Source organism: Hibiscus syriacus, unplaced genomic scaffold (assembly GCF_006381635.1).
Source record: "Hibiscus syriacus cultivar Baekdansim isolate YM2019G1 unplaced genomic scaffold, ASM638163v2 tig00110328_pilon, whole genome shotgun sequence".
NCBI lineage: Eukaryota > Viridiplantae > Streptophyta > Magnoliopsida > Malvales > Malvaceae > Hibiscus > Hibiscus syriacus.
The window spans coordinates 3,007,750-3,034,220 of NW_024062685.1; the positions used below are offsets into that span (position 1 = coordinate 3,007,750).

The 26,471-nt window shown below is 32.2% G+C and overlaps 1 protein-coding gene and 1 pseudogene across 1 annotated transcript; one reads left to right on the forward strand and one right to left on the reverse strand.

The window, feature by feature from the left end:
- Positions 1-1,172: 1,172 nt before the first annotated feature.
- Positions 1,173-13,122, reverse strand: LOC120118859. Its single transcript, XM_039138803.1, has 7 exons — positions 12,933-13,122; positions 12,733-12,848; positions 3,803-3,996; positions 3,033-3,657; positions 2,470-2,528; positions 2,004-2,060; positions 1,173-1,519 (listed from the first exon to the last, which is right to left on the reverse strand). Exons 1-7 carry the CDS (start codon positions 13,120-13,122, stop codon positions 1,327-1,329), a joined length of 1,434 nt encoding a protein of 477 aa, XP_038994734.1. The 3' UTR covers positions 1,173-1,326.
- Positions 13,123-16,596: 3,474 nt separating this feature from the next.
- LOC120118479 lies at positions 16,597-20,379 on the forward strand (annotated as a pseudogene).
- Positions 20,380-26,471: the final 6,092 nt, after the last annotated feature.

Consider the following 26,471-nt stretch of genomic DNA (forward strand, 5'->3'; position numbering starts at 1 on the left):
GTCTAATTGCACTTTTACTCCTTCGCATTTTATCTTATATTTAAAAATCCCCTTTTATGACTAATAGGGCCCCAAAGCCAACCCAATCAAACCCAACAACTTAATTTATAATTTCACATAGTATAGTTACCTCTCAGTTAAACCCGAAACTACTAACCCCTAATTTGGGATGTTACATATCATGTGAACATTGTTATATGGTTGATAGTATGATTCTTACCATCTTACTCATGCCCTTTATATATGTATACTCCCATATCATGCTTATATTTATAATGTACATAAATTATAATAGAGTAGAAACATGCTATTGAGTTTGTAAAGCTCAACGTTTAGATGTTTTCATTCGCAAGTGAGTAGATTAGATCGTGCCTTGAGGAGCTTCATTGGAGAAGGATTCCGACACCCTAGTCATTGCAGAGTACGGCAATACTCTATGAGCTATGTATTTATAGGATCTTATATGTTTTTGCGGTCAATAATTCTGTAAATGAAATTATTTTGATACACTTTTATTATCCGTGAAGCTCCACATTTTATACACACATTTTCATTCATGATATATTTATTATTTATGTTCTTTACACTTGTGTCTTGAATGCTTAAAAATTATACGGGTCGAGATTAGGATGTTACATGTCTGGTAATAAAGTTCAAACTATTTATTTTTTCAGTTAATACTCTTAAAATTTAAGTTAATAAATATTAAAAATACGGTGTAATGAAAAGGACAAACTTAAATCACATTCAAAATTATATGCCAACAATGGAATAGAATTTGTCTTCGCTGCCCTCCAAATTTTTAGTCCATGCATTTGCAGTTCAGAAGATGTTGGCTTGGAAACACTTACCGGAAGGCACCCAGACCTCTTATAGTGGCATCCTTTGTTGTGGTTTTCCAGTTGCCCACTGTCTATTTCAAAACTAATCCACATGAGAATGCCAACGACAGCCAGCTCTATCAAAATCAAAATCCATTCATGTTACATATTGAAAAAAAATTCTGTAATGCTTAACTCAGAACTTACGTCAAAATTTTTCTCTCTCTCTTTCCATTCATTTATTTACCTTTTGCAACAGGGAACAAACTGCAGTGAATTTCATTGCAAAAACCTAAATTCATATGCATATACTGCAACATTGAACATCAAATTCAATACTTACAAGAAAATAAAAGGGGATTTTATTTTCTGAGACGAAAGAGAAACCGAATCTTGAATGCACAAACAAACGGGAAAAATAAAATGCCCCCACCCCCAAACTCCCTTCTAATTCCATATGCTTCATCAATGAGAGAGAATTGTATTCATAAGGCAACCATGTGGTTCAACCTTGATGTTTGGTAGTCTTGGAAGATGGAAACGGTGGCACTCGAAGTGGTGGAGCTAACAAAAGTTTTCGACCAGCTGCCGTAACCAGCTCATTACCTTCAAAACAAGTATTTGAAACCGTCCTACCATACATCATCGTAGTAGAGCCTAAGATGTCATCTCTGAATCCACATGCTTTGAAGAAGAACCTGAAATAAGCTTATAAACAACATGCTTTTGAAGAAGAATCAACACAAATCATTTATCAATGACTCGACCTTTCCCTTGATTCTCTCAGGTTTACACATAATTTGTTTGCAAAAAATCCATACAGTGATGTTCGTTCAACAAAAGAATGAAGCACCTATCTATTCAAATTTTAAGCCCTATTATATTTTAATTCGTTCTGGTTTATAGGGCTGGAGTGAAGGTGGCAGAAGAGAGCTACTGAGCCAGATAACATAAAATGCAGCCGGTAAGCTGCAGCAAATTCAGGAGAAAATAATTCCCCATAAGCTGTAGGTTAATTGTAATATACTTGGCTGGCCTTTGCTAGAATGACGGTTGCCACATGTTTCAAAGCAAGAAAAGAAAGGCTGCCTAGTGGTAAAACCAATAAAACCAGGGTATATGAAACATATACTAAATGAGAACACGTAGGTTAAGAAAATTTAGCATAATGACGAGAATTACCTTTCCTTGGTGGAACAAAGAGCGGCTATGTCATAAATGCCTCTAGTTGTGAGTATCCTAGAAGCAAAATAAGGGACAGAAATGTTAAACTCCTACATATAACTCCAGTAATTACATTTCAAAAACTGCAGGCTAAGAATAAGGATATAACAAGATAATGTAATCTCCAATTCTCCATTGTGCAGTTCCTGGGGCATTTATTTTGAATTTGACAGCTAAACTTGAAATCCTTATAGAATTTTCATGCTATTCAACTATAACAAGTAACAACCATGATTCTGAAGCAGGCAAACAGGTGACATGATACCATTTCTAGAGCTGAATATGGATGCATGCACTGGCTATCGTTTAAAGGAAGACAAGATTACAGTTGCATGCCTACATAGAGCATGCATGCATGTGTAGGGAAGATTTGATATACAACTACTTAATCCTGTTCAAAAATTCAAAATTAGTAGAAACAAACCTTACAGCCCTTTTAACTATTATCGTCCCAATTCCCATGCCCTGTAAAGGAGGAGCGACCTGGAATGCACTAAACCACACTGATAAGAATATGAACGGTTGTCAAGTAGCAAATTAGAATTAGAGGTGTCTGAAGAAATCACACTGATAAAAAAACTGAGGGTTATATAATCCAAAAGCCTTATTACAGTCGAGAACTTGGCCCTTTACCTTAAGAAGTATACAAACGAAGAGTTGAAAACTTGATATTGATATCCAAAAGTAAGGTTGTCTGACATTGAATATTCAAGCAATGCACCAAATATATGTTTATATAAACATTTTTTAAAGGGTGTGTACGTGGGAGAGAGCAAAGCTAGAGAGGGACGGTATAAGGAACAATGAAGAGGAAGCATCTTTTCTCCAGGGACTGACTAACTGCTAAGTTATCCATTTAAAATTGTTCATTTGTATAACCATTGCATTCTTCTATATAGGGAAAAAATGCCTAAACAGGTTGGTTATTAAAGGATGTTTGGATGCTAATTCAACCCCATAATTACTGAAGGATAAGAAGATAAGTACCATGACATCGTAGATGGATGCAGTCAATCCTAGATCAGAAACAGCACGGCCAAAGCCAATAAGCTGGCCATTTGAAGGGTTTATGGGCGCCACACTCTCCATCAAATCTCCAACAAAACCCCTTTTCATTTGCTTCTGTTGCTCTTGGTTTTGGATTTGCTTGGTGATGTTAGTCACCTTGACATGCTGAGGTTTGCAGAAGACTGAAACAATCACACAACTGTGGGAGAGAGCAATCCGGAGCTTGTTCAAGTCCAAGGCTTCTTCAACTATGCCGGTGTTTGAGTCCACCTTAGGGAACCGGTGGCAGGAGTGGTTGCAACTAGTGTACAGTTCACTAAGCTCTTGAAGATTAATGTGGGATGGGTCCGCTGATATGTAAATTGGCATCATCAATGGCGGTGGTGTTGAATTTAAGCTGCCAAACTCCCTTGAACTTGGGTTTGGGTTAGGGATCTTTCTTCTACTGTTTCTGCGTATCCACCGCAATTCCATGGATTTGGATGGAAAAGCAGCAGCAGCACCACCACCACCGCCCTTTATCATCGTTATCTGTGAAGAAGTGATGCTAGAAATAGCAGCACCCACCATCTCTTGTGTAGTGTCGGACGACCTTACTCTTAATCTATGCATATAGATATAAAATACAACTGGAATAAGAACAAATTAAAAGAGTATGGGCGGCTTAGTCTTCGCCAATAATTTACCACAACTATATCAATTTCAATGAACAACAATGGCAGCTAAGAGATAGTAGTTGTTGGAAGTACCTGGAAAAAGCAGTGACTATTGCACCGGAAAACCGGCCAATTTGAACGGCAGAAATGAGAACGCCTCCTGCGGCACCAAGAACCAGCAATACATATATGTAACAGTAACTGCTTATCTCCTTTACAATACCACAACTATTAGCGGTTGCAATGAAACATAGATAGAATGGAAAGCAACAAAAAAGGGGACCTGCCTAAGAAGTGGGAAAGTTGAGGTCCCAAAGGCGTTTGGGTCCGGAGTGCAGCAGCTGCCACCATATCACACCCTTTCTCCACCCCAATTCTATCGAACCAGAAACACTAACTAGTTAAGCATTCGTCTCTTTTTCTACTCGAGTAGGTATACGGTATTATTGACTTATGCTGACCATGATGAGTCAGGGATGGTCTTGGACGATGGAGGCCGCGTAGGAGCCTACGGAAGCGAAGGATTAGATGCGATCATCCACCTCGAACTTGGGGACAGCGAGGCCCAGGGCATCGACAGTGAGAGAATAATCAGGGCCTGGAATGAAAGGTGGTACTGACCCAGTATCTTAAGGCAAATGGCTTAGTTGAAGCTGGTGGCTTTGACTTTGATTGTCGCTGCACCGCTGTTGGGGTCCAATTCTGAGAAGGTAAAGTTTCTGCTTACCTGGAGTGACGAGTGACGAGGAAGATGGTTGGGAATGACTGGCTACTGAACCTTATGATGATGTTTTGCAAAACCGTGTTTGTTTAATTGTTTTTTCTAATTTTCTCCTCTTCCAAAAACCCCCCACTTCGGCTTTCAGTCCACTTGTGCGGAGATTTGGATAATATTCAGTTATATGACATTTGAATTATTTGTTTAGCTAGGTCACAATTCCACCACTCGATTGTTAAACCATTATCAATGACATTTAGGAGAGGTTTGAATCACGAAATATAAGATTATTATTGAAAATAAGATTACCGAAATATTACATGACTTAAAATATTACTGAGAATCTTGTATTATCTTGTTTAGTTTATTTGATTGAAATACTATATTATAGTGTTTGGATGAATGAATATAAGATAAGAAAATATATGTTTAACCAAATTACCCTTGAGATAATTTTTTTTTTCAACAAATGAAATCTCATAAAAAATATACTTTTTATTATTTCTATTTTATATATTTTTAATAAAATTTATATAGAAATAATTTAATATATATTTTTACTACATTTATTTTTTAATAAAATTGCTTATATAATTTTAATAAAATTTCTGCATAAATAACTACGTGAGGAACCCATCCCCTTAAAAAATGGTTGCAACATAAAAAGGAGTTGCAACTTAAAATATGGTGCAATTTGAAAGAGTGTTGTAACCTAAAATGTGGTGCAACCATAATATAGGTTGCAACTTAAAATGGTAACCATAAAATAGGTTGCAACCATAAATTACTTTTGTCTTTTGATTTTTGGTAAAAAAAAAAATCAACCATATACACAAAAGATAACACATCAACCATCAAAATCAACAACTATATCTTGATTTACAAAAGATAATGGACATGACATTTTAAACTTAAACATATATGTTGGTTATCTTATGTACACAAAAAGTTATCAAAATCAATATTTGCCCTAATACAATGACATATACTTAGTAAAGCTAAACAAAAGAGTTGGCAACATATTCTAAAGCCAAGTTCAAGTAGATCTACATAGCTTTAAAAGAATCGAAGTCAAAAGATGGTCGATAAGAATGACATTCAACTAGTTCCTTAATCACATAATCATCTTTAAATTCATTTGGTAAAGAAAAGAAGAAATCTACCTTATGTGCATCTTCGATAATATATTCTCTTATAGTAAGCATTTCATCATTGGAAAGACCTTTAATTTTCATGATTTATATGAAAATTGACATTCTTCGATCATTTCCTTTTGTCTCTTTTTTAATAAAGCAGTAATGTCCTTAATTTCTTAAACAGTTTCTCGGTATATAGCACCAAATTTTCTTATCTCCTTTATAAGATTAGATAACCCATAATCACTTCGAGACCTTTTCTTGCTAGTTGTTTTTTTCATTGCAGGGGTAAGGACAACAACATCAAATGTTTGGCAAGTTGAAGCATCAATGTCCTTTCTTGATTCAGAATCTTTTCCACTCTCTTGTTCAACATATTCATCTATTTATTAATGTGTTGTCTTCTACATCAAGATCTTCCACTTCATCAGTTGTTGTCTCATATGTTGTTCATATTGCTATTTTTCCCCAAATATTGGAATAAACTCATTAAAAATGAAAACTTTTTATTCCTCAATCCAGTAGCAGTTGGATAACTATACATGATAAAAATAAAATATTAATGTTAAATAATTTTATAAATATATATGTAGATTATAAAGATCATATAAAGAAGATAAATTTAGTTAAAATACTTACTCTAACCTAGTCATCAAAAACATATTTTGGTGCAGTCAAACATTTTTCTTCATCATTCCAATCAAATCGACTTCCAATGTTAAGCATTTATGATAAAGCATTGTATTGTCTTTTCAATAATTTCACTCTAGATTCAATATGTGAATTGGCTCTAATTTCTGATGTAAGAAGTTTGGTATCTAACATTTTCTCAAGATAAGATAAATAACTTGCTCTAAAAGTCCTATTGTCAGCTTTCTAGTGTGGGTCTTCTACCAATATGTGTAAGCATTCAACAAGTGAAACATCCTCTTGTTTATTCCATATCCTTTTAGTAACTACAGACATAATCCTTTCAGTTTTTCGTTTTTCCCACTTTGAGATTCAATATTGAGGTTGACATGTTACCCTTCCAAGCAATCTAAAAAGATATATACAAAAAAATATGTAACACAACATAAAACATACCATTAATGTCTATAACAATCATAAATGAACTTAAAAATAAGAAAATACAATAAATTAATTATGGTTAATAACATCATATGTGATGTATATCAATAACGATGATAATTTAATTTTTTTAAATAAATACATAAAGTTTAATGAAGTTAATAACATAATATATAAACACATAAAATACATGAAATTAACTATTAATATTGGATAAAATAGAAGCTGACTCTTCATACATAATGTAAAACAAAAATTATCCTAAATTCCGTGAGGCTAACCAACTAGCAAACATATCTTGTGTTAATTTGTCTCTCCACTCAATCCAAGCAGTGCTTGGCTCACAATGCCTTATCATTTATATCTCATTAACCTCTTCAATTTGACTAATATCTTCAACATAGTCAGATTCAACGGGGTTAATTGGCATATCAGATCTAATAAAATTATGAAAAAGACAATAAGCATAAATTATTCAACATTGTATTTTTATTGGATAAAATCGTTTTCCCCTTAAAATCGTCCATCTTGCTTTCAATATGTCGAAACATCTCTCAATGCAGTTTCCTGCTTGAGAGTGTTTCATGTTGAAATATTTTTGAGGGGTAGTAGGTTGGTGTCCTTGTCTCTAATCATTCAAGTGGTATCTTTGACCTCTATACAGTGCAAAAAATCATTCTCCATTTGTGTATCCAACATCACATAGGTAGTAACACCCTATATATGTATTTTAATTTTAGAATATATTAATATACAAAATTGATAAAAAAAAATTACCTTTTTATATATTGATTACTTAATCATCACCTTGTGAAACATTTAAACCATTTTTTTACTAATGGCATCTCTCAGGACTCAACCATTAGCTGCAGAACCTTCCCACCCAGGTAAGACATAAATAAATTGCATGTCTGGTGTGCAAACACCAAGTACATTTGTTGCAATTTCATTTTTTCTGTATATAGGTTTTTCGATTGAAACAACATTGACCTTAATATATTTTCCATCTAAAGCACCTAAACATCCTTAGATTCATAAAATAGATTTAAATTACATTATTAATATCTATTTATGCATTAAATTTTATTGATTAAATTAAATGTATTAAGAAAATAATACCTTAAACCATTTCTATTTATCATATGTTGAATTCTCTTGTATTCGTTATGATTTTCTAAAAAGAGTTTAATGTAGTCTTAAAACTGAGGCTAACATTGCATGAAAAACTCTACTAATTGTTTCACCAGTTTTGACTGTTTGACATTTTATAACTTTATTCTTCATATGATGGGATATAATATGAAGAGAAGTAACAATCATTTCTTCTATAGACATATGTCGACTATCTTTTAACTCACATTGACTTTGTAATAAGTGACACAATTTCAAAAAAGTCCTCCTATCCATTCGGATATTATCAATGTTTTGTCTATTATTTTAAAATACAATTTTATGTAACTTGAGTGCCCTAATATTATGTCTATGAAGTTTTTCTTGTGCATATCTTATTTTAGGTTTTTTATATTTTCTAAGGATAAGCAAAATAACAACAAGCATTAGTATTTGAAACATAATTTCCATCATCTACCATTATAAAATGAGAATTGTGACGATACACATCTTCTTTTGTATTGGTAAACTAGCCATAACTGTTTTTATAAACAAAACATTTTAATATTAGAAAATAATAATAATAAACAAGAACAATTATGTATCATACATTTGGTTTAGTCAAGCAACAAATATATATCTAACAACATATGTAACAATTAACAATAAAAAAATGATGAATAATAAACTAATTTATGTTTACACTTACCTAATAACAAGTAAAAGTTTGTTTGAACAGTTAGTAACCTAAATAAAAGTAACCTGCTTAGTTTGTCAGCGATGAAACATAATATTAATCAGTTAGCTTCTCAAGAAACAAGAATTTAACTAAGACTAAAACCACTACCTTTAACATCCCAGTAGCAACTTTAGCTATAACTTCCTTGTAATAAAGAAGAGTTACTTCTCAAAAAAAAGATTAAAATATCACTCATAAGCAGAAATTATTAAAGAAAGCAGTCAATACCTAATAACATTAATATATTAATATTGAGCAAAAATATTGTGGTAATTCTTAAATATGAACTCAGAAGATGCCAACTCAAGATTTACTAAACAAGGGCCCAAATGACTTGCATAAAATAAACACAGTAATGCTAGTTTTATTAATTGAAAAAGAAAGAGAAAGATATGAGGAGAAAACTTACCAGAATAAGAACACCAGAGAAGAAATTTAATTTTTTTCTAAGCAATGGATGAAAGAGGAGAAAGTGAAACGTAAAAATAGGGATTTATCATAAAAGAGATGGCAGTTTTGAAATATTTCTTTTATTTTAAAGATATTTCTATCCAATTCGATGAGAATTGTTAAATACCTAAGATTTGCAGGGAATGAGATCCTAGGAATGTAAGGGGGTGGGGGAAACAATGTTGGCAATACTTTTTTACCCCTTGGTTGGAATGCATCTCAACCAAACTTGGGTATATGATTCCGAAAAAGATTATTCAAATGAGATTATTCCCCTTCGTAATAATCTTTTCCTTGATCCAAACACCCGTTTGATCCAAACATCCCTTTAGGAGCCCTTAGGGGTGTTTGGATCAAGGAAAAAACTTATTACTAATTATAATAACTTTTTTTGGAATCACATATCCATATTTGATTCAAAAGAATTCTTTTTAAAGAGATCATTGAGCATTACTGATCTAACTTTTTTTCTTGGTATTTTTTTTGTTTGGATTCTTGGGAATCCTATTCTTTCCTCCATCTTAAGTATTTAATAATTCCTATGGTTTTAGACAAGATTACTTCTAAAATAAATGGATAATTTCAAAACTATCATTTCTTTTATTTTTTTAAACTTTGTAATAAATTATTTATTTTCTTTCTATTCTCTCGTAATTAATCTTTATGACTTCATAAGTAAGTTATATTGTATTGATGAAAAATATAGCATGGTCTCAACAGTCTCATATTTACACTTGATCACCATTTGGAAGCATTATTATTGAGAAGAAACTCATTTCCCTTTTTATTATGTATTAAAAATGAATATATATGATATATATCTTTTAGGGTAAAGTACACAAATGGTCCCCCAATTATAAGGTACTACTTTATTAATTCCCTTGATTATTAAAAGTTATAAAATGGTCCTCCGACTATAGAGTGTTGTTTTGTTAAGTCCCTCGACTATCAAAAGTTACAAAATGGTCTCCCGGTTATTCATTATGTTCTAAACTTATCATTTTCCATTAAAAATTGGCGGTTTTCTAAGTTGGATGTTAACATGATGAGTGAAATATGATAGTAGTGAGATTCCAAGATCAGATTTTATCATGTCACAGTAATCAAGTTAACGTCTAGCTCATAACAATATCAAATTTTAACGAAAAATGATGGGTTTGGAACATAATAAATAGTCGGATCACCATTTTGTAACTTTTGATAGTTGATGGACTCAATAAAGCAACACTCTATAGTTGGATGACCATTTTGTAACTTTTAATAGTCAAAGAACTTAATAAAACAACATCCTATAGTCGAGGGATCATTTGTGTACTTTACCCTATCTTTTATTCTAACTCATTTATTTTTAAATTTTATAAAAATATATAAATTCTATTTCATATAATTTTATAAAAAAATATATAAATTAGAAATAATGAAATAATAATTTTCTATAATTGTGTTGGGATTTTTTAAGCTTAATTTGATCAACCGAAAAATGCACAATAAGGTGAATTGGCAAAAACTTGTTTAGGGAGTAAGGAGAATAAAAGGAAGAGAAATAGAGACAACGATTTATAATGGTTCGACTTCTCAACTAAGTCTACCTACACTACCTTAGCTCCTCACCAAGGATTTTCCAACAAATTCACTAATTTGTTCTTTCTTTTTACAGGATCAAGAGATAACCTTTACACTCCCTAGTTTTTAACTTGGCTAAACTAGAACCAATCCCCTTTACACAAAGGAAAAGAAATGTAAACAAGAAAACCTCTATAAGGTAGGTGTTTACAAAGAATTAAAGCTCACAAGAACAAAATATATACAAGAGAAAGTAAAATAGGAATGAAAAACTCTTCTATCGTGTTTGATTGCTTGGATAAGTGTTCTAACCCTTCTTCAAGTGTCTTGAACTTGTATTTATATGTTGGAATGAAGTTGTGGCCGTTTCTAGTCGTTGGGAGTAGTTTAGAGCCGTTGAGGATGTTTTTCTCTGCAAAAAAAATTGCCCAGAACAGAAGGTATCGGTACTCCTATGGGGAGTATCAGTACTTCCTTTATTTTTTAAATGAAACTAGCTGTTGAGTCTGACGATATCGATACTAAGCATATGGTATTTATACTACTATGTAAAGTAGAATCGGTACCCCTTTGGGTATCTGTACCATTTCTGCATTATAGAATTTGAGCAAAGTTGGTAGTATCGATATTACCTAGTGAGTATCGATACTTCCCTTACCTTTGGTATTAGTACCAAATGAACAATATCGGTACTGTAAGAACAGTATCGGTACTGCTTGTCCAAAAAAACATTTTGTGCTCAAGTCCAAGTTAAATGGACTTTGAATTATTTTTGAAAACTTTGAGAACTTTGAAGAATAAATTCAATTCAAGTCCAAAAACATTTTGCCATAAATTATTATATCAAAATATAGTTCAACAATCTCCCCCTTTTTGATATAACAAAACATTTGAAAAATTGTTTTTGGCAAAACTCCTCCTTAATAAAATATTTAATGAAAAAGATGTCAATTGTTGGAAAATGTTCAGCTCCCCCTTTTTCATTGAGAAATTGAATTTTTCAAATCCATACTTCTCCTCCTTTTTGTTATATCAAAAATAATTCAACTTTAGAGTTCTAAAATAACTTTGGAGAGTAAGTGTTAAATTTTATCATAAAATCATTTGAAAAATCAAAAGCTCCTCCTCAAAAATAGCATTCCAAACAAAATTTGACTTTAAAAACTTGACACTTAAACAAAATTGAATTTCAACAAAGAATAACAATCATGTTAGTAGAACATGAAATTCAATATATCCAAGTCTAAAATACTTTATGCGATACCAATTGTTGAAATTAAGTGCATATGCATAAAGCTTTCAAAAAAATGTTATGCATTTGAAAATTTTGATATCAATTATTAGAGATATATCATTTACATTTTAATCATATGCATAAACATTTAAATTTAGGTTAAAAATTAAAACAAAATTAAAATCAAAACATTTTGAAAATTGATATCAATTGTTAGAGAGATATCATTTGCATTTAAAACCAATTTTGACCAAAATTCATTATGATGAACAAAAATTATGAAAAATCATTAAATCTTTAAAGTGTTCATCATAACTTCCTTTTAACATACATGAGCTAGAAAATCAACACAAAATCATTTAAGTTCAAAACTCATGCATGTATAAACCTAAATGAGCAACCAATTAATCAAAAACAAAAACTTTAAGCTTAGAGGTTACCCATTCCTTTTCAAGTGTGGCTAGAGCATTTGAATATCTTCACTTTCATCACCATTTCTCCCACACACCTGCAAGAGACATTTAAGTAGATTTTGGTATCCAAATTGCTTAAGATCTTTAAACATTAATTTCAATGCCCTTGTTCCATTAGGAATCCATATTTGTCTAATTATAAAACATTTTCCTTTCTTTAAAGGACAAGTATGTTCCTTGTGACCATGGTAATGATAATATGAGCATTTCGTCATTATTAAACTAGATGAATTATTTAAAATGATTTCTTTTTCTTTTGTTAAGCATTCAAGCTTAACTTTTAAATCAAAATTTTCTTTTTCAAAACTTTCAATTTTCATTTTTGAAAGCTCTAAATTCTTTTTCAAAATTTCATTTTGGTTTTCAAAATTCATTTTAGCTTTCAAAAGAAAATTATTTCAACCTTAAATTTAGAAATCAATTTCTTGTATTTAGAGTTCATGGTCTCAAACTCCAAAAATAATTCATCGTATGCATCTTGTAACTCATTAAAAGAATAAGAATCTGATTCACGTGAGTTAGTAGATACCTTGGGCTCTTTATGAGCCATTAAAGACACCACCTTTGTTAGATCTTCTTTCTTGTCTTTATAGATTTCCTCGAGCTTATTCCAAAGCTCATTGGCATTCGAACAAGAAGAAAGTTCTTCATAGATATCAGGACCAAATGCACAAAATATCATGTGCATGGCCTTGATATTTTGTTGAGCTTTCTTCCGTTCTTGGTCACTCCACTTCTTCGTCTTCTTCGTTGGAGAAGAGTATCCATTCTCGAGCATCTCCCATGCATCAAGATCATTGGATTGAATAAATAACTTCATTACTTTCTTCCAATGACAGTAGTTTGCTCTATTGAACTGTGGAGGCTTGTTGATCGGTTGGGAGCCTTCCATATAGAACGAGCCGGAGGTAGAAGTCATCTTCTCGATTGATTTGGGAATCGGTAGAGCTTCTTCAAGGAACATCTCAAGGTGGTTAAACCTTCTAAAGAGTTAAGCTCTGATACAAATTGTTGGGATTTTCGAAGCTCAATTTGATCAACCGAAAAATGCACAAGGGGGTGAATTGGCAAAAACTTGTTTAGGGAGTAAGGAAAATAAAAGATAGAGAAATATACACAACGATTTATAGTGGTTTGACTTCTCAACTAAGTCTACCTCCACTACCTTAGCTCATCACCAATGATTTTTCAACAAATTCACTAATTTATTCTTTCTTTTTACATGATCAAGAGATAACTTTTACACTCCCTAGTTTTTTAATTGGCTAAACTATAACCAATCCCCTTTGCACAAAGAAAAAGAAATGTAAACAAGAAAACCTCTCTAAGGTAGGTGTTTACAAAGAATTAAAGTTCACAAGAACAAAATATTTACAAGAGAAACTAAAAAAGGAATGAAAAACTATTCTCTTGTTTTTTATTGTTTGGATATGTGTTCTAACCCTTCTTCAAGTGTCTTGAACTTGTATTTATAAGTTAGAATGAAGTTGTGGTCGTCTTTAGCCGTTGGGAGTAGTTTAGAGCCATTGGGGATATTTTTCTCTACAAAACAAAACTACCCAGAACAGTAGGTATCAGTACTCCTATAGGGAGAATCGGTACTTCCTTTATATTTTTAAATGAAACTAGTCGTTGGGCCTGACGGTATCGATACTAAGCCTATGTAAAGTAGTATCGGTACCCCTTTGGGTATCGGTACCATTTTTGCATTATGGAATTTGAGCAAAGTTGGTAGTATTGATACTACCTAGTGAGTATCGATACTTCCCTTACCTTTGGCATCAGTACTATATGAACGATATCGGTATTGTTCATGAGGTATCGATACTGTAAGAACAATATTTGTACTGCTTGTCTAGAAAAATATTTTGTGCTCAATTCCAAGTTAAATGGACCTTGAATTATTTTTAAAAACTTTGAGAACTTTGAAGAATAAATTCAATTCAAGTCCAAAAATATTTTGTCATAAATTGTTATATCAAAATATAGTTCAAATAATTGTTTATATAAATATTTTTATTTTAATATTAAATATTACATTTATTAAAAATATATCATCGGAATAATCTAGTAAACTATACATTCTAGTAATCTTATATTCTCTCAACCAAACAATATATTCTTACATTTCTGTCAAATAAACCAATCGAAGTAATATAACATTCTTAGTAATAGGTTAAGTAATGTAACATTTCGGTAATTTTATTCCTAAAGATAATCTTATATTCCATGAATTAAATTACCCTTATGTCAATACGGTGAAAATAGAAAAAAATGAATTGATCAATCTAATATTAGGGACAAACACAAGATTTTAGATTAAATTTTAGATAGATAAAAACATATTTTCAATAAAAGAATATCTACAATTTATAATAATTTTAAATTTTTTAAAAGACATCCATCAATTCCTACAAACATTTGATATTTAATGTCCATATCCCTAGTATTTCTAGTGCTCAAACTCGAGACCTCAAGAAAAAATAACAATTAATTTACCAATGAAGTCGCTCGATTTATACGTACGTCTCTACAAAGTTCCAAAACTTCACCACCGCACTAACTACAATGTTAGGTTTTCTTAGCGTTAAACTATTTGCATTTTAGATTAGTTTATATTTATTTTATAAAAATATATTAAATAAATATAAAATATTATTGTATATAATATATATAACAGGATACTCAAGTATAATATTTTGTAAGTGACACATAAATATTAATATCTAATTTTAAGTGTAATAAAATTGAGAGTAAATTATATTAAATGATCTTAAAATCTTGAAGATATTTATATTTTAGGAAGAATTCTAAAGCGCACATCGCATACCGAAACATACCATTAATGTGATACACTATTAATTAAATTGTGAATATTAAATAAATATAAAAAATAATAACCTATCCACGATTAATCTTTTTTATTATTTAGTTTAAATTTTAATAGAAATATAATTAACTTATATTTTTTTTTATTAAAAGTTATAATTATTTTCGAAACTTTTATTTGTTTAGAATTAAAACACTTAATATATAAATTTATATATTCATCCTAATAACAACCATCAAATTATTCAACTGCATCTTATGGTACCCTCAAGTACCCCTGCATTAAAGATAAATAAAACCAAGGATTTTTTTTCCTGACAATGTCAACATAATATTTACAACGAAGAACTCCAGGGAGAAAAAAAAAAAAACTAAAAATGGTTTGGAGCAGTCCTAAAATTTGCAATTTAATTAACGATATCAAATGGAAGAAGTGCAAACTTAGAATGATAATCCAACATAAAGTTGAAATAAACTCTTTACCTGTAGCGACATTTACACATTCTCACATGACATACCGTAGAATATATCTGATCAAAGGGCCATACTATAGTTTTGAAGGCCATTATTAACTCAGAAAACTGGTGATAGTCGGATACCTGAAGCATCATTGATTGGGGTAAAGTTCAGTCGACTTGAGCCACACAAAGATTCTAGCATTTTCATAGAGGTTTGTAAAACCCGTTTGTAAGTCCTGTCGGAGAGTTAAATAGCGACAGACTTTCACACGAGATTGGGGACAAACGAGCACCGGCAATTGTGGTCGATTTGGCTGTTATGGGCGACGGTCTACGCGTATTAAAGATGAGGAAAACGATCGGGGGTACGATACAAACGATAATGGTAATGATAATCGACGGTCAGCTGCGTGACAACGACGAATTGAACAATGTTTAGTGAAGAGAAAGACCAATTTGCTCTTGATATAGCTCTCCGGCGATAATATATATTGAAAAACGTGATTTTTCGACGATGAATAGGGTCGTCGACAGTTGGATTGGATGGTTGCTGCTAAATTTTTATTTAATGTGTTTGGTACCTGTAAGTTTTGATTCGTTTTAGTACATAATTTTTTTTATTTTTTTAAAACTTAACGTTAAATTTTGAATGAATACTAAAATGAAACAAAAACTAAAGTTTTTAACAACGGTGTATTAAAATTAAACAAAAATTAAACTTTAGATATAATTTAAAAAAATAAAAATTTAAATACTAAAACGAATTAAATTGATAGTTTGTATACTGAATACGAAATTTACCCTTGTTTTTATCAATGTTTGATGATTTATTCGATAATATTTTTCTATTAAATTAAAAATTTTCCCTTTCAATTCAATGTCGTGCAATTTTTTTTAAATTATATGAATATTAAGTTGTAAAACTCAATTTATTTCTAATTTTTAAAATACCAAATACTTTATCTTATATACTTAAATAATTTAAACAATCATTTCGATTCACTCAAGTTAATTTTTTTTACTTTTTATAAGTCGATGAAAAAGAAGAAGAAATTTAGAAACAGATACACTGAGACTGAGGGATATAAAATATTAGTATTTGTTTAAATTTCAAAAATTGGGAAGTAGATCGGTCGGCGAAGCATGCTCACTGGAATCTGAGTCACCGACAATACAAAGTCTCAAGTCTAAGCCAAGAAAAGCGTAGAAGGCTTCTTATTACTTGTTACCAGTAATGTCCCTTTTCCTTTCTTTAAAGAAAATCAAATCTTCTGTTACTGCTGGATGAGGGACTGTTTTAGTTAGATAGTCGCAGCCCTAGAATTGGGTGGGAGCCGAAATCCAGCGGACTAGGGCTTTGTTTTAGGAGCTAAAGATATGGATGGTGGGCGGCGGATTGCGGTCAGCCCAAGGCCTTGCAGTGGACGGAGAATACTCGCATCCAAGAAAAGAGGGAGAGCCGATGCCTTCGTTAACAGTGTCAAGAAACTTCAACGAAGAGAAATCTGCTCTAAGCCACACCGTGCTTTCTCCATCAGCGACACCCAGGAGCGCTTCCGTAACATCCGATTGCAGGTTCTGTTTTTCACTTACTTGCCCTAACTTTTAATTCTTTTTTATCATTGCGCTAATTTCCTTCTGCATTTTTAAGTTTTTATTCTTTTTTTCTCCATTTCCTCTGATTGTTTGTTGTTCAAATTGATCGAGAATTCTTCTTTATTATGATATACAGATTTAGTTGAGGTATCTTACTCGCCCAAACCTTAGTTTAACGCCTCGTCCTTTTCCTTTTCTTTTTCGAAATTGCGATAGAAATTTGAACATTTTAGCCCTAGTTGCGAATTTGTAGAACATCGGAACTCTTAGCTCTGCATCTTTAATGTTAAAATTGATTTGATACATATTATCCGTTTAATAGTTTCTACTCCAAGTTTTGCTTTGGTTTATAATAAACAACTGAAATGGCTGGAGCGCCTACAATTTTCAATTTCATCTTTACGAGGTACTGGTGCAAGCCTCATGTACTACCGTTGTTGTTCAAACTTTGCTTTTTTTCCCCCCTTTTTTTTTGGGTTGAAATCTTTAATGTTGTTAACTATAAAAGAAAAACATTTGAAACGGTGGGACTTTTGTGTCTTCCTGACGTTAAATGAAAAGTTCCGTGAATGATAGCTAATAAAGCTTTATTTGAGAAATGAGTAAGAAATGTAGGAGAATACCTTGGCTGATTTTGAAATTTAGATGCTTTATTTGCATTTGCTGGTATTCCGGTAAACATGTTATATTGCTGCTATTTAAATCAGTTTGCCTTTTGATGAATAGTAATATATTAATCGAGTAGGAGATACAGAAGGACATCTCTTTCTTCTCATTTACTTGGAAGTCTATCAGCTAAAACCTTAGTTTTGAACGTCAATGGGTGATATGTTACCTGTTTAGCCTCTACGTATTACTGTTCTTATTGAGCTTGCTTATTATATTTGGTGATATGTTGTGTAATATGCAGGAGGAATATGATACTCATGATCCAAAAGGACATTGCTTGATGGTATTACCGTGTCTGAGGAAGAGATCAAAGATTATAGAGATCGTTGCTGCACAAGATATTATTTTTGCTCTTGCCCAGTCTGGTGTATGTGCAACATTTAGTCGAGGTAGGAACCTTGTTTTCACACTTATAAGATTATTTGGATGGGCATTTCTATTTCTGTTTGTATCAAAATTTAGAATAGGAATCTTGATATTATATTGTTTATTGGGTGCAGAGACTAATCAAAGAATATGCTTTCTAAATGACACTGCCGATGAAGTTAAACGAAGCTTGTTTTATAATAAAAATAATGACTCACTTGTCACAGTCTCAGTTTACGCTTCTGACAATTTCAGCTCCTTGAAATGCAGAAGCACTGCAGAAGCACAAGGATCGAGTATGTTAAGTTTTTACAACCTCTTTAGAACCCTAGCTTATCCAAACTAGAGCCTAAAAGAGAAAATAGTGAAAAAAAATCAAATAAAGAGGATGAAATACCGCATCCTTACATTTTAATTTGCAATTTTCTTTCTTTTCTTTCTGAAACAATTCAGTTTTATGGGCAGATACATAAGGAGAGGTCAACCTGATGCTGGTTTTGCACTTTTTGAATCTGAGTCACTGAAGTGGCCTGGTTTTGTAGAGTTCGATGATGTAAATGGGAGGGTACTCACATATTCTGAACAGTATAGGTAAGTGTACTCAGCCATAGGAATGTACCTTCGTGCTATCCATGAGTCTGGCGATGTTCTTTTTTCTTTTACTCAGTATATACAAGGTATTTGACCTAAAAAATTATACGATGTTATACACCATATCGGATAAAAATGTTCAAGAGATTAAGATAAGGTAATACTCCTTTTCAAGATGGTAATTCTTGCTGCAAAAATAAAAATTCATTCAATGCTGATTTTTTTTGTTGTTCTATTTCTATCAATATTTGATAGTTTGGATTCCTTTTAGTTGTTCCTTGTACAACTTGCTTTCTACTTCCTAAAAAGTGAAATCAAATGATAGATAGCAAAAATTGATACCAAATGAGATTAAAACAAAACACTGATTGTAAAACTTTCTGTTTTATCATCCAGAAGAATTACAGTATTGTATTGTGATAATATACAAGTATCGTTTAGTCCAGACAAGTTTTCATCTTTCTCATGGAAGCAAATGTACTAATTAACAATCAAATGGTAGCTTGTTTACTTGGAGTCACTGTTTAACAATTGAGTTTGTTTCATCATATCTTTCTTGACAGTCCGGGGATTATGTTATTGATTTTCACTAAATTTGGTGGCCATGTTCCTCTCAAGATTCTCTCAATTGAGGATGGTACTGTTCTCAAATCTTTTAACCATCTTCTTCTCCGGAATAAGAAGGTGGATTTCATTGAACAGTTCAATGAAAAGCTTCTTGTGAAGCAGGAAAATGAGAACCTCCAAATTATTGATGTAAGTATCTTTGTCAATATATTGCAATCTTATTCAATTATTAAAGCTATAAAAAAAATCTAACAAGTTATCGTTCAGATTCGCAATTCTGAGCTAACTGAAGTTGGCAAAAATGAATTTATGACTCCATCAACATTTATATTTCTGTATGAGAATCAATTATTCCTAACATTTAGAAACCGGACAGTGGCTGTCTGGAACTTCCGTAGAGAACTTGTAACTTCATTTGAGGATCACCTTCTGTGGCATCCCGACTGCAATACTAATAATATATATATCACAAGTGATCAGGATCTTATCATCTCTTACTGCAAAGCTGATTCTGACGATCCATTGCCTGAAGGAAATGGTTTGTTTTTCATTCGTTGAACTTTGTATTTTCCGTTAAATACAACAGTATGACCAGGTTTAAATGCTTAGTTCGGCCATGAAGTAGAGTAATAAGTTATATTTCTTTTTTTCCTGTATCTTATTTTATTTCCGTAATGTTGAAACTTCATTCCTCTTTAAGATAACTGTCTCTCACCAGGTCTTACTTCTCGTTTCTGGCTTGGCAGGGTCCATTAACATCAGTAATATATTGACTGGGAAGTGTCTTGCTAAAATAAGAGCAAGGAACAGTTTCCCAGTGGAAAAGCAATGTAGCTGCTGCAATGCTAGTGGTGGTTGCAGGTCGAAATGAACGGCAGTTCATCCAGGATTAGAAGAACAGTGGCAGAAGCATTGGAAGATAACACCGCTCTCTTTTACGACGAAGAGCGCAATGAGATTTACACAGGGAATATGTATGGTTTAGTTCATGTGTGGTCGAACTGATGGTTTCATTAGCAACTGATGGTGGAAGGTTGAGTTGGTTGTGAATGGAATTGCAAGTCTCATGAAATTGTACCATTATCATTTTTGTCCGATCATATCAATTCATTGGGCTCTTGTTTCTGTTATTAAGTCTTAAAAGTATTGGTCCAGTGCGAGGAGTGTGTAAATTGTTGTTTTATGTAGTCGTTATATGCTACCCTCGGATTACTGGATTGATATGTGCTAGAAATGGAATTCATTTTCATCCCCAATGGCAGAGTGTTTCGGACAGTTATTTATCCAATTAATTGAAGCGTTACTTTATCGTAATGAAGCAGCAATCTGAAATTTAAATAATTCAATTAAATTTAAATAATTCAATTTCCCTATAGAACGATAAATATAACTATCACAACGAATACATATTATATGATTATAAATAATTGTTTATCTTTCTTAATAAAATAACATTTATATAATAAAATAATTGTGTATAATTACTGTAATCAACAAGCAAAAGTATTGTCACTCCTGAAGCCTTAAAAAGAAATAAGTGATCTTAGTAATTGTGTTTTTCTTTGTTTTGATATTTAATTTTTGGTTAACTTTGATCTTAGTAATTTTGTTTTTCTTTGCTTTGATATTTAACTTTTGGTTATCAACTTTGATCTTAGTAATTGTGTTTTCTTTATTTAGATATTTTAACCTTTGGTTGTCTAACATTAATAAACGAAATAGCAGGGTAAAGACAAGTAGGGGCAGATGATGATAAAGAAAGATAATCCGCGGACATAAATAAGGAATACCTCGCAAAAGAGAAAGTGTAAATGTTTTTAAGTTAAAAGATACAAGAGCACCTCTATCAGCGACTCAAGCATTCAATGTCATATTTTTTTCATCATTGAAAGGTTTATTCAAAGCTCCCATTCTTATCTCCCTTTAGGCTTACGAAGCAGATTACTCAAACATGGAAGAGGGACGATGAATTCAATCGGGCGACAAAAGCTTTATTCAAATTATCTCTTTTCTAACGAATTAGATTTGAACCAAGATCAAGCTATTTGACCTTTATTATCTCGTGATTGAGTCTATCAACTTTAATAAATGAAATTTACATTGATTTGAATATTATTAGATTTAATTCGTCTAAATTTTTAAAAAAATTATAAATTTGCTAGATTTTGAATAAAGTGTTTAAATTTCCAACGAATATAAATATTCTATCACTTTTAATGTTTTCATGTTCATATTTTTTTTCTTTAAATTCGCTTTTCTTATACCTTTTTAATATTTTTTTACTTTTCAATTTTCCGATACATTTTTTTGTTGATGTTTATTTGAATTAAACATTGTTATCATTCAAAATTTGCATTATTGATAAAAAAAACTTTTCTTAAGAATATGATTGACTAATACATTAGTTGTCAAATTCAAAATAATAGTACTTAAACTTTATATACTATATAAGTTAAAAAATCACTTTTAATAACAATTGAAATATTTTTAAAAGTTGGTATGTTATGATTTAGTTTTAAAATAACACTTGAAATATTTTTGACATAAATATCTATATATTATCTTGTATTAAAATTAAAATAATTAGAATATCTTAACTTAATAAACTCTAAATACCCTTTGAAACATCTTTTATAGAAATAATAGTTGATTTTTTTTTTGAAATTTTGACGAGTTCAACCCACTCAACATAGAAAAAATAAGACCTATCCTTAATACTAGACCAATACTTACATACTTTTGTAATTTTTACATAGTTAGAACAATGATAACTACATCCTTATTTATAAATTTTAATGGCCATTTGATTGTTAAAACGTGTCAATATTTTAGTTATATTAATCTTACCAATATCTAGATTCTTCTTATGAATAATTCTAGATATAATATTAAATATTATAGATATCTAGATTTTTTTAGCTATTTTTAATTATATACTATTAGTATTATTGTAATAATAAATATTAGATAATTATCAGGAATTATTTAAAAGTAGGAAAGTTTGTACATATTTAACAACCTTCTTTACTATTTTAGAGTTATTTATCACGTCCAATCTTGTGCTGCATGAGCATATCGGAGCGGTAATTGATATGATAATCACTTCGGATATGAACGATGAGCTGTGCAAATCGTTTACTTCAAATGAGGTGATCACAGTTTTCAAGGATATTAATCCTCAAAAAGGCTCCAGACTCTGATGGACTACCTGCTAGCTTCTTTAGATTACATTGAAATCTCAGAGGGGAGGATGTCATCAACCTATGTTTACAGTTGCTTCGTGGTCAGTTGAACACGACATTTGTTAACAAGAATATACTTGTTTTAATTCCAAAGGTTGAGGAATCGAAATATATGAAACAGATCCGTCCAATCAGTTTATGTAATGTGATTTACAAGGTGGTGTCCAAGGTTCTGGTTAATCGTCTAAAATTCATCATTTCCATATGCATCAGTGATAATCAAGTTGCTTTTCTACCTGAACGACAGATTTTTGATAATAGTCTTGTTGCTCACGAGTTGCTGCATTACATGAATTCCTCTAAAAATGGAATTAATAAGGGTGTAATTCTTAAATTGGACATTGAGAAGACTTACGATTGCGTTGAATGAAATTTTCTTCGAACTATAATGTTAGCAATGGGCCTTACCAATCATGTAATGTGTAAATTCTGCTATATTCTCAGCTCGAGTTAATGGCTCCTTCAGATAGAGTTCCTTCTTAACCGAGGACTCAGGCAAGGGAACCCTTTGTCACCTTTCCTCTTTCTTTTTGTTCCTCAAGGTCTCTCAGCTTTGTTCCACAAGGCACAACAAAGTGGTGCAATTAAAGGTATTTGTGCCTCTCAATCCAAATCCAGAGTTTCTCATTTACTATTTACCGATGATAGCTTGATCTTTTTGAAAATCTTTATGACTGAGGCAGTTCACATTAAAAAGATTATTTCTGTATATATTGTTTCTTCCGATCAACGAGTGGATTTGGACAAATTTGTTATATATTTTAAACATCATTGTTACTCATCGACAACAAATGTAGACAAGCTTTGGTATCCAAGAGGTCGATTCATTAGGGCATTATCTTGGTATCCCTCTCCACATAGGCAAGAACAAAACTCGTATATTTTGTTATTTGTGGGATAAAGTTACAGCTAAGGTCACCGGTTGGACTAAGCGTTTGTTGTTGTATGGAGGAATTGGGGTAATCCTGAAATTTGTTGTACAAGCCTTGCCCCGGTGTGCAATGTCATGTTATCTGTTACCCGAGAACTTACTTAATGAAATGACCTCTGTAATACATAGGTACTGGTGAACTGACAAGATTTCCGAGTGTGGTTGACCACTAATAGCTTGGACGACCATTTGCAAACCAAAATGCCAAGTATGACTCGGTTTATGGGATCTTCACTCGTTCAATGTGACAATGATTGGAAAGCAACTGTGGCGCCTTGTTAAACAACCTAATTGCTTACTTTCCCGAGTGCTCAAGGCAAAATACTTTCCCAATGGAGACTTGCTTAATGCACTAGTAGGGAATAACAATTCTTATGCTTGGAAAGGCATATATAAAGCAATCCAAGCATTGTCTGGAGCTCTCTTTTGGAGGATTGGCCTGGAAAGCAATTTTAATATGGTTCACGATAAATGGGGTGGGACTAAGTTGGTAACACTCTCAGGCGACTATTTGAATATTCCCATGCAAAGTTTGTGTGCGTCGGAGTACATGCATGTTGGTAGCGCTAGTTAGGATGAGAGTAAGGTTAGGGAGGTGTTCAACGCCGGTGATGTCGAGAAGATCTTATCTACTTCTATTACGCCATGTCATAAGGATATACTGATTTGGAGTTACCATGACTCAGGTCTCTACTCGGTCAGATATGGTTATTGATGGTTTTAAAGACCCACACACTCTACGACAGCTATGTCTACGGTGTAGAAGATCCTTGTAAAGTTACAGATACTCCTTAAAGTGAGGATATTTGCATGGAGGGTGGCGCATGGAGGATTAAATGTCGGTCATCGTCTCCGTACAGCTGGTATATGAGATGAGAGCTGCCCAATGTGCTTAGTAGAGGAAGAGACGATTTTCCATCCCTTCAGGATTATTTGTATGCCCAGAAAATATTTGCCCATGAAGGTTTGAATGGAGCCTTTCTATATAGTCAATTACTCTCTCCTTTGAACTAGTTTGGGTCATGATTAGTATGCTTGATCTAGAAGGGCTTGCAGGTTTCCTTCTTGTGCTTTGGAACATTTGGAATGGAAACAATGCTAAGGTGCATAATAACAAAATCCAACCGGATTAGGTGTTGACTTCCAATGCAAAAATGTTGCATCGAGAGTTTTTACTGACCAGGAACCAAGCAGCTGGGCTAACACGTCAGAATCAGGTTGCCTATACTCTGCGAACCTATAATGACACTGACAGATGACACCATCCTGATCTGGAATGCATTAAATTTAACGTTGAGAAGGTGTTCGACCCCCATATGCGATTAACTGCAGTAGGAGTCATTGCTCGCGACTCAGCTGGTCCTGTACTAGGAGGTATGACGTTATCCTCCCCTGATTGTGTGGAGCTGGATTGGTGGAGATTCATGCTTTGATTGCAGGGTTGCGTTTTGCAAAGGACAATCAGTGGCAAAATGTGGTTTTTGAATAAGGTTCTATGGTGGTTGTCAATAAAATACAGCAAATGGATGAAGACATTTCCACTCTAGGTTTTCACCTAGGAAAAGCTCGTCATATATTACACTGTAATGTGAGTTTTGATGTTAAATTTATTTATAGAACTTGTAATACAATCGTGCACAATTTAGCATCTTGGGCCCTTCGTTATAGGCAATATATGTTTTTTTGACTTGGTTTATCCTGAGAAAATTGCATCTGATGTATCCAACGACGTTTTCCCAATGTAATACAACGTTTAAGGTACTTTTTTCCCTTTTAGGATTTATAGGGGTTTTTGATGAAGCTCAAATTTTTCAAAAAAAAAACTTCTTTAAGAAAAAGGTGGGCGATTAAATTTAAAAGGCATAATGCAAAAATAGTCCCAACGTTTATCAAAACAATTATTTTAGCCCTTATTTTTTTTCTTGGAACACTTTGGCCCTCAAAGTTTCATTTTGGGGCAAAAAATTCCTTCTATAGATGAAAACCATAAGTTAACACACGATTAATGCTCCAAAATAGGAACCTTTTATAACCTAAAATGAAACGTTGACGGCTAAAACGCCCCAAAATAAAAAAGAATAACAAAGTGATTATTCTGTCAGATGTTAAGGATCTTTTTACCTGAAAATAAAATGTTGGGGGTAGCAAAATGCTCTAAAAATAGAATATGGGGCAAAATGACCATTTTAGTAAACGTTGGAGGGATAATTTTGATATTATGGCAATTTAAAATTGAAACGTGAGACTTTATCTATTCTTTCTCATTACAAAATTTTCATTGGAGATAAAATAATTATGAGTTGGTTTCATGGGTATCAGGATGATAAAATTGATTAAACTTGATGATCTGTTCATTCTTTGTAATGAATATACTGCCAATTGAGAATCACATGAAACAATATGACATTGCTTGTATACAAATAAAAAAAAACATGATCACTTAATTGATGCCAAGTGATACTGTTGCGGAAGACGGCTATCGGATAGAGCAAAATCATAATTGATAATTTGAGAAAATAAAAATGAAGATAAAAGAGACACAAAATTTACGTGAAAAACCCCTAAAAAATTAGGGTAAAAACCACGGGCAACGGTAGAAGAATTTCACTATGAGAAAATAGGAATTACAACCTCTCTCGATCTACCAAGGAGAAAACAATGATAATTCTCTCTAGATAAAAAGGAGAAAACAACTCTCAAGAAACTCTCTAAAATCTCTCTAGTATTGGAAGAAAGCTAGAATGCTTTGGGATGATTTTGAAGCTAAATGAGCTAGGGTATTTATAGTTGAAGCTTAAGGACTAAACTTGTAAATACCCTAAAAGTAAAGTGACTAAATTAGGTATTTTACCCTTTCACATTTTCAACAAAAGCTGCTTAATTTTCAGTGGAAATTTTTCAATCAATTTGCAGCAATTTTCGGTGCATTTATGCACACCAATCTTTGACTTTTCAATAATCTCCCACTTGAAGATTTGATTGGAACAATCATATCTTCACACCATTCTTTCTACCTTGT

What these genes read in the sequence shown, in the direction of transcription:
- LOC120118859 (XM_039138803.1), bottom strand. Translation starts at nt 13,122, where the DNA reads ATGACTTCTACCTCCGGCTCGTTCTATATGGAAGGCTCCCAACCGATC. An exon ending in GAAGAAGACGAAGAAGTGGA is followed by an intron (nt 12,849 to 12,932) that starts GTGACCAAGAAC and finishes ATATCTATGAAG; the next exon opens with AACTTTCTTCTTGTTCGAAT. An exon ending in CTTTGTTCCACCAAGGAAAG is followed by an intron (nt 1,520 to 2,003) that starts GTAATTCTCGTC and finishes AGCTTATTTCAG; the next exon opens with GTTCTTCTTCAAAGCATGTG.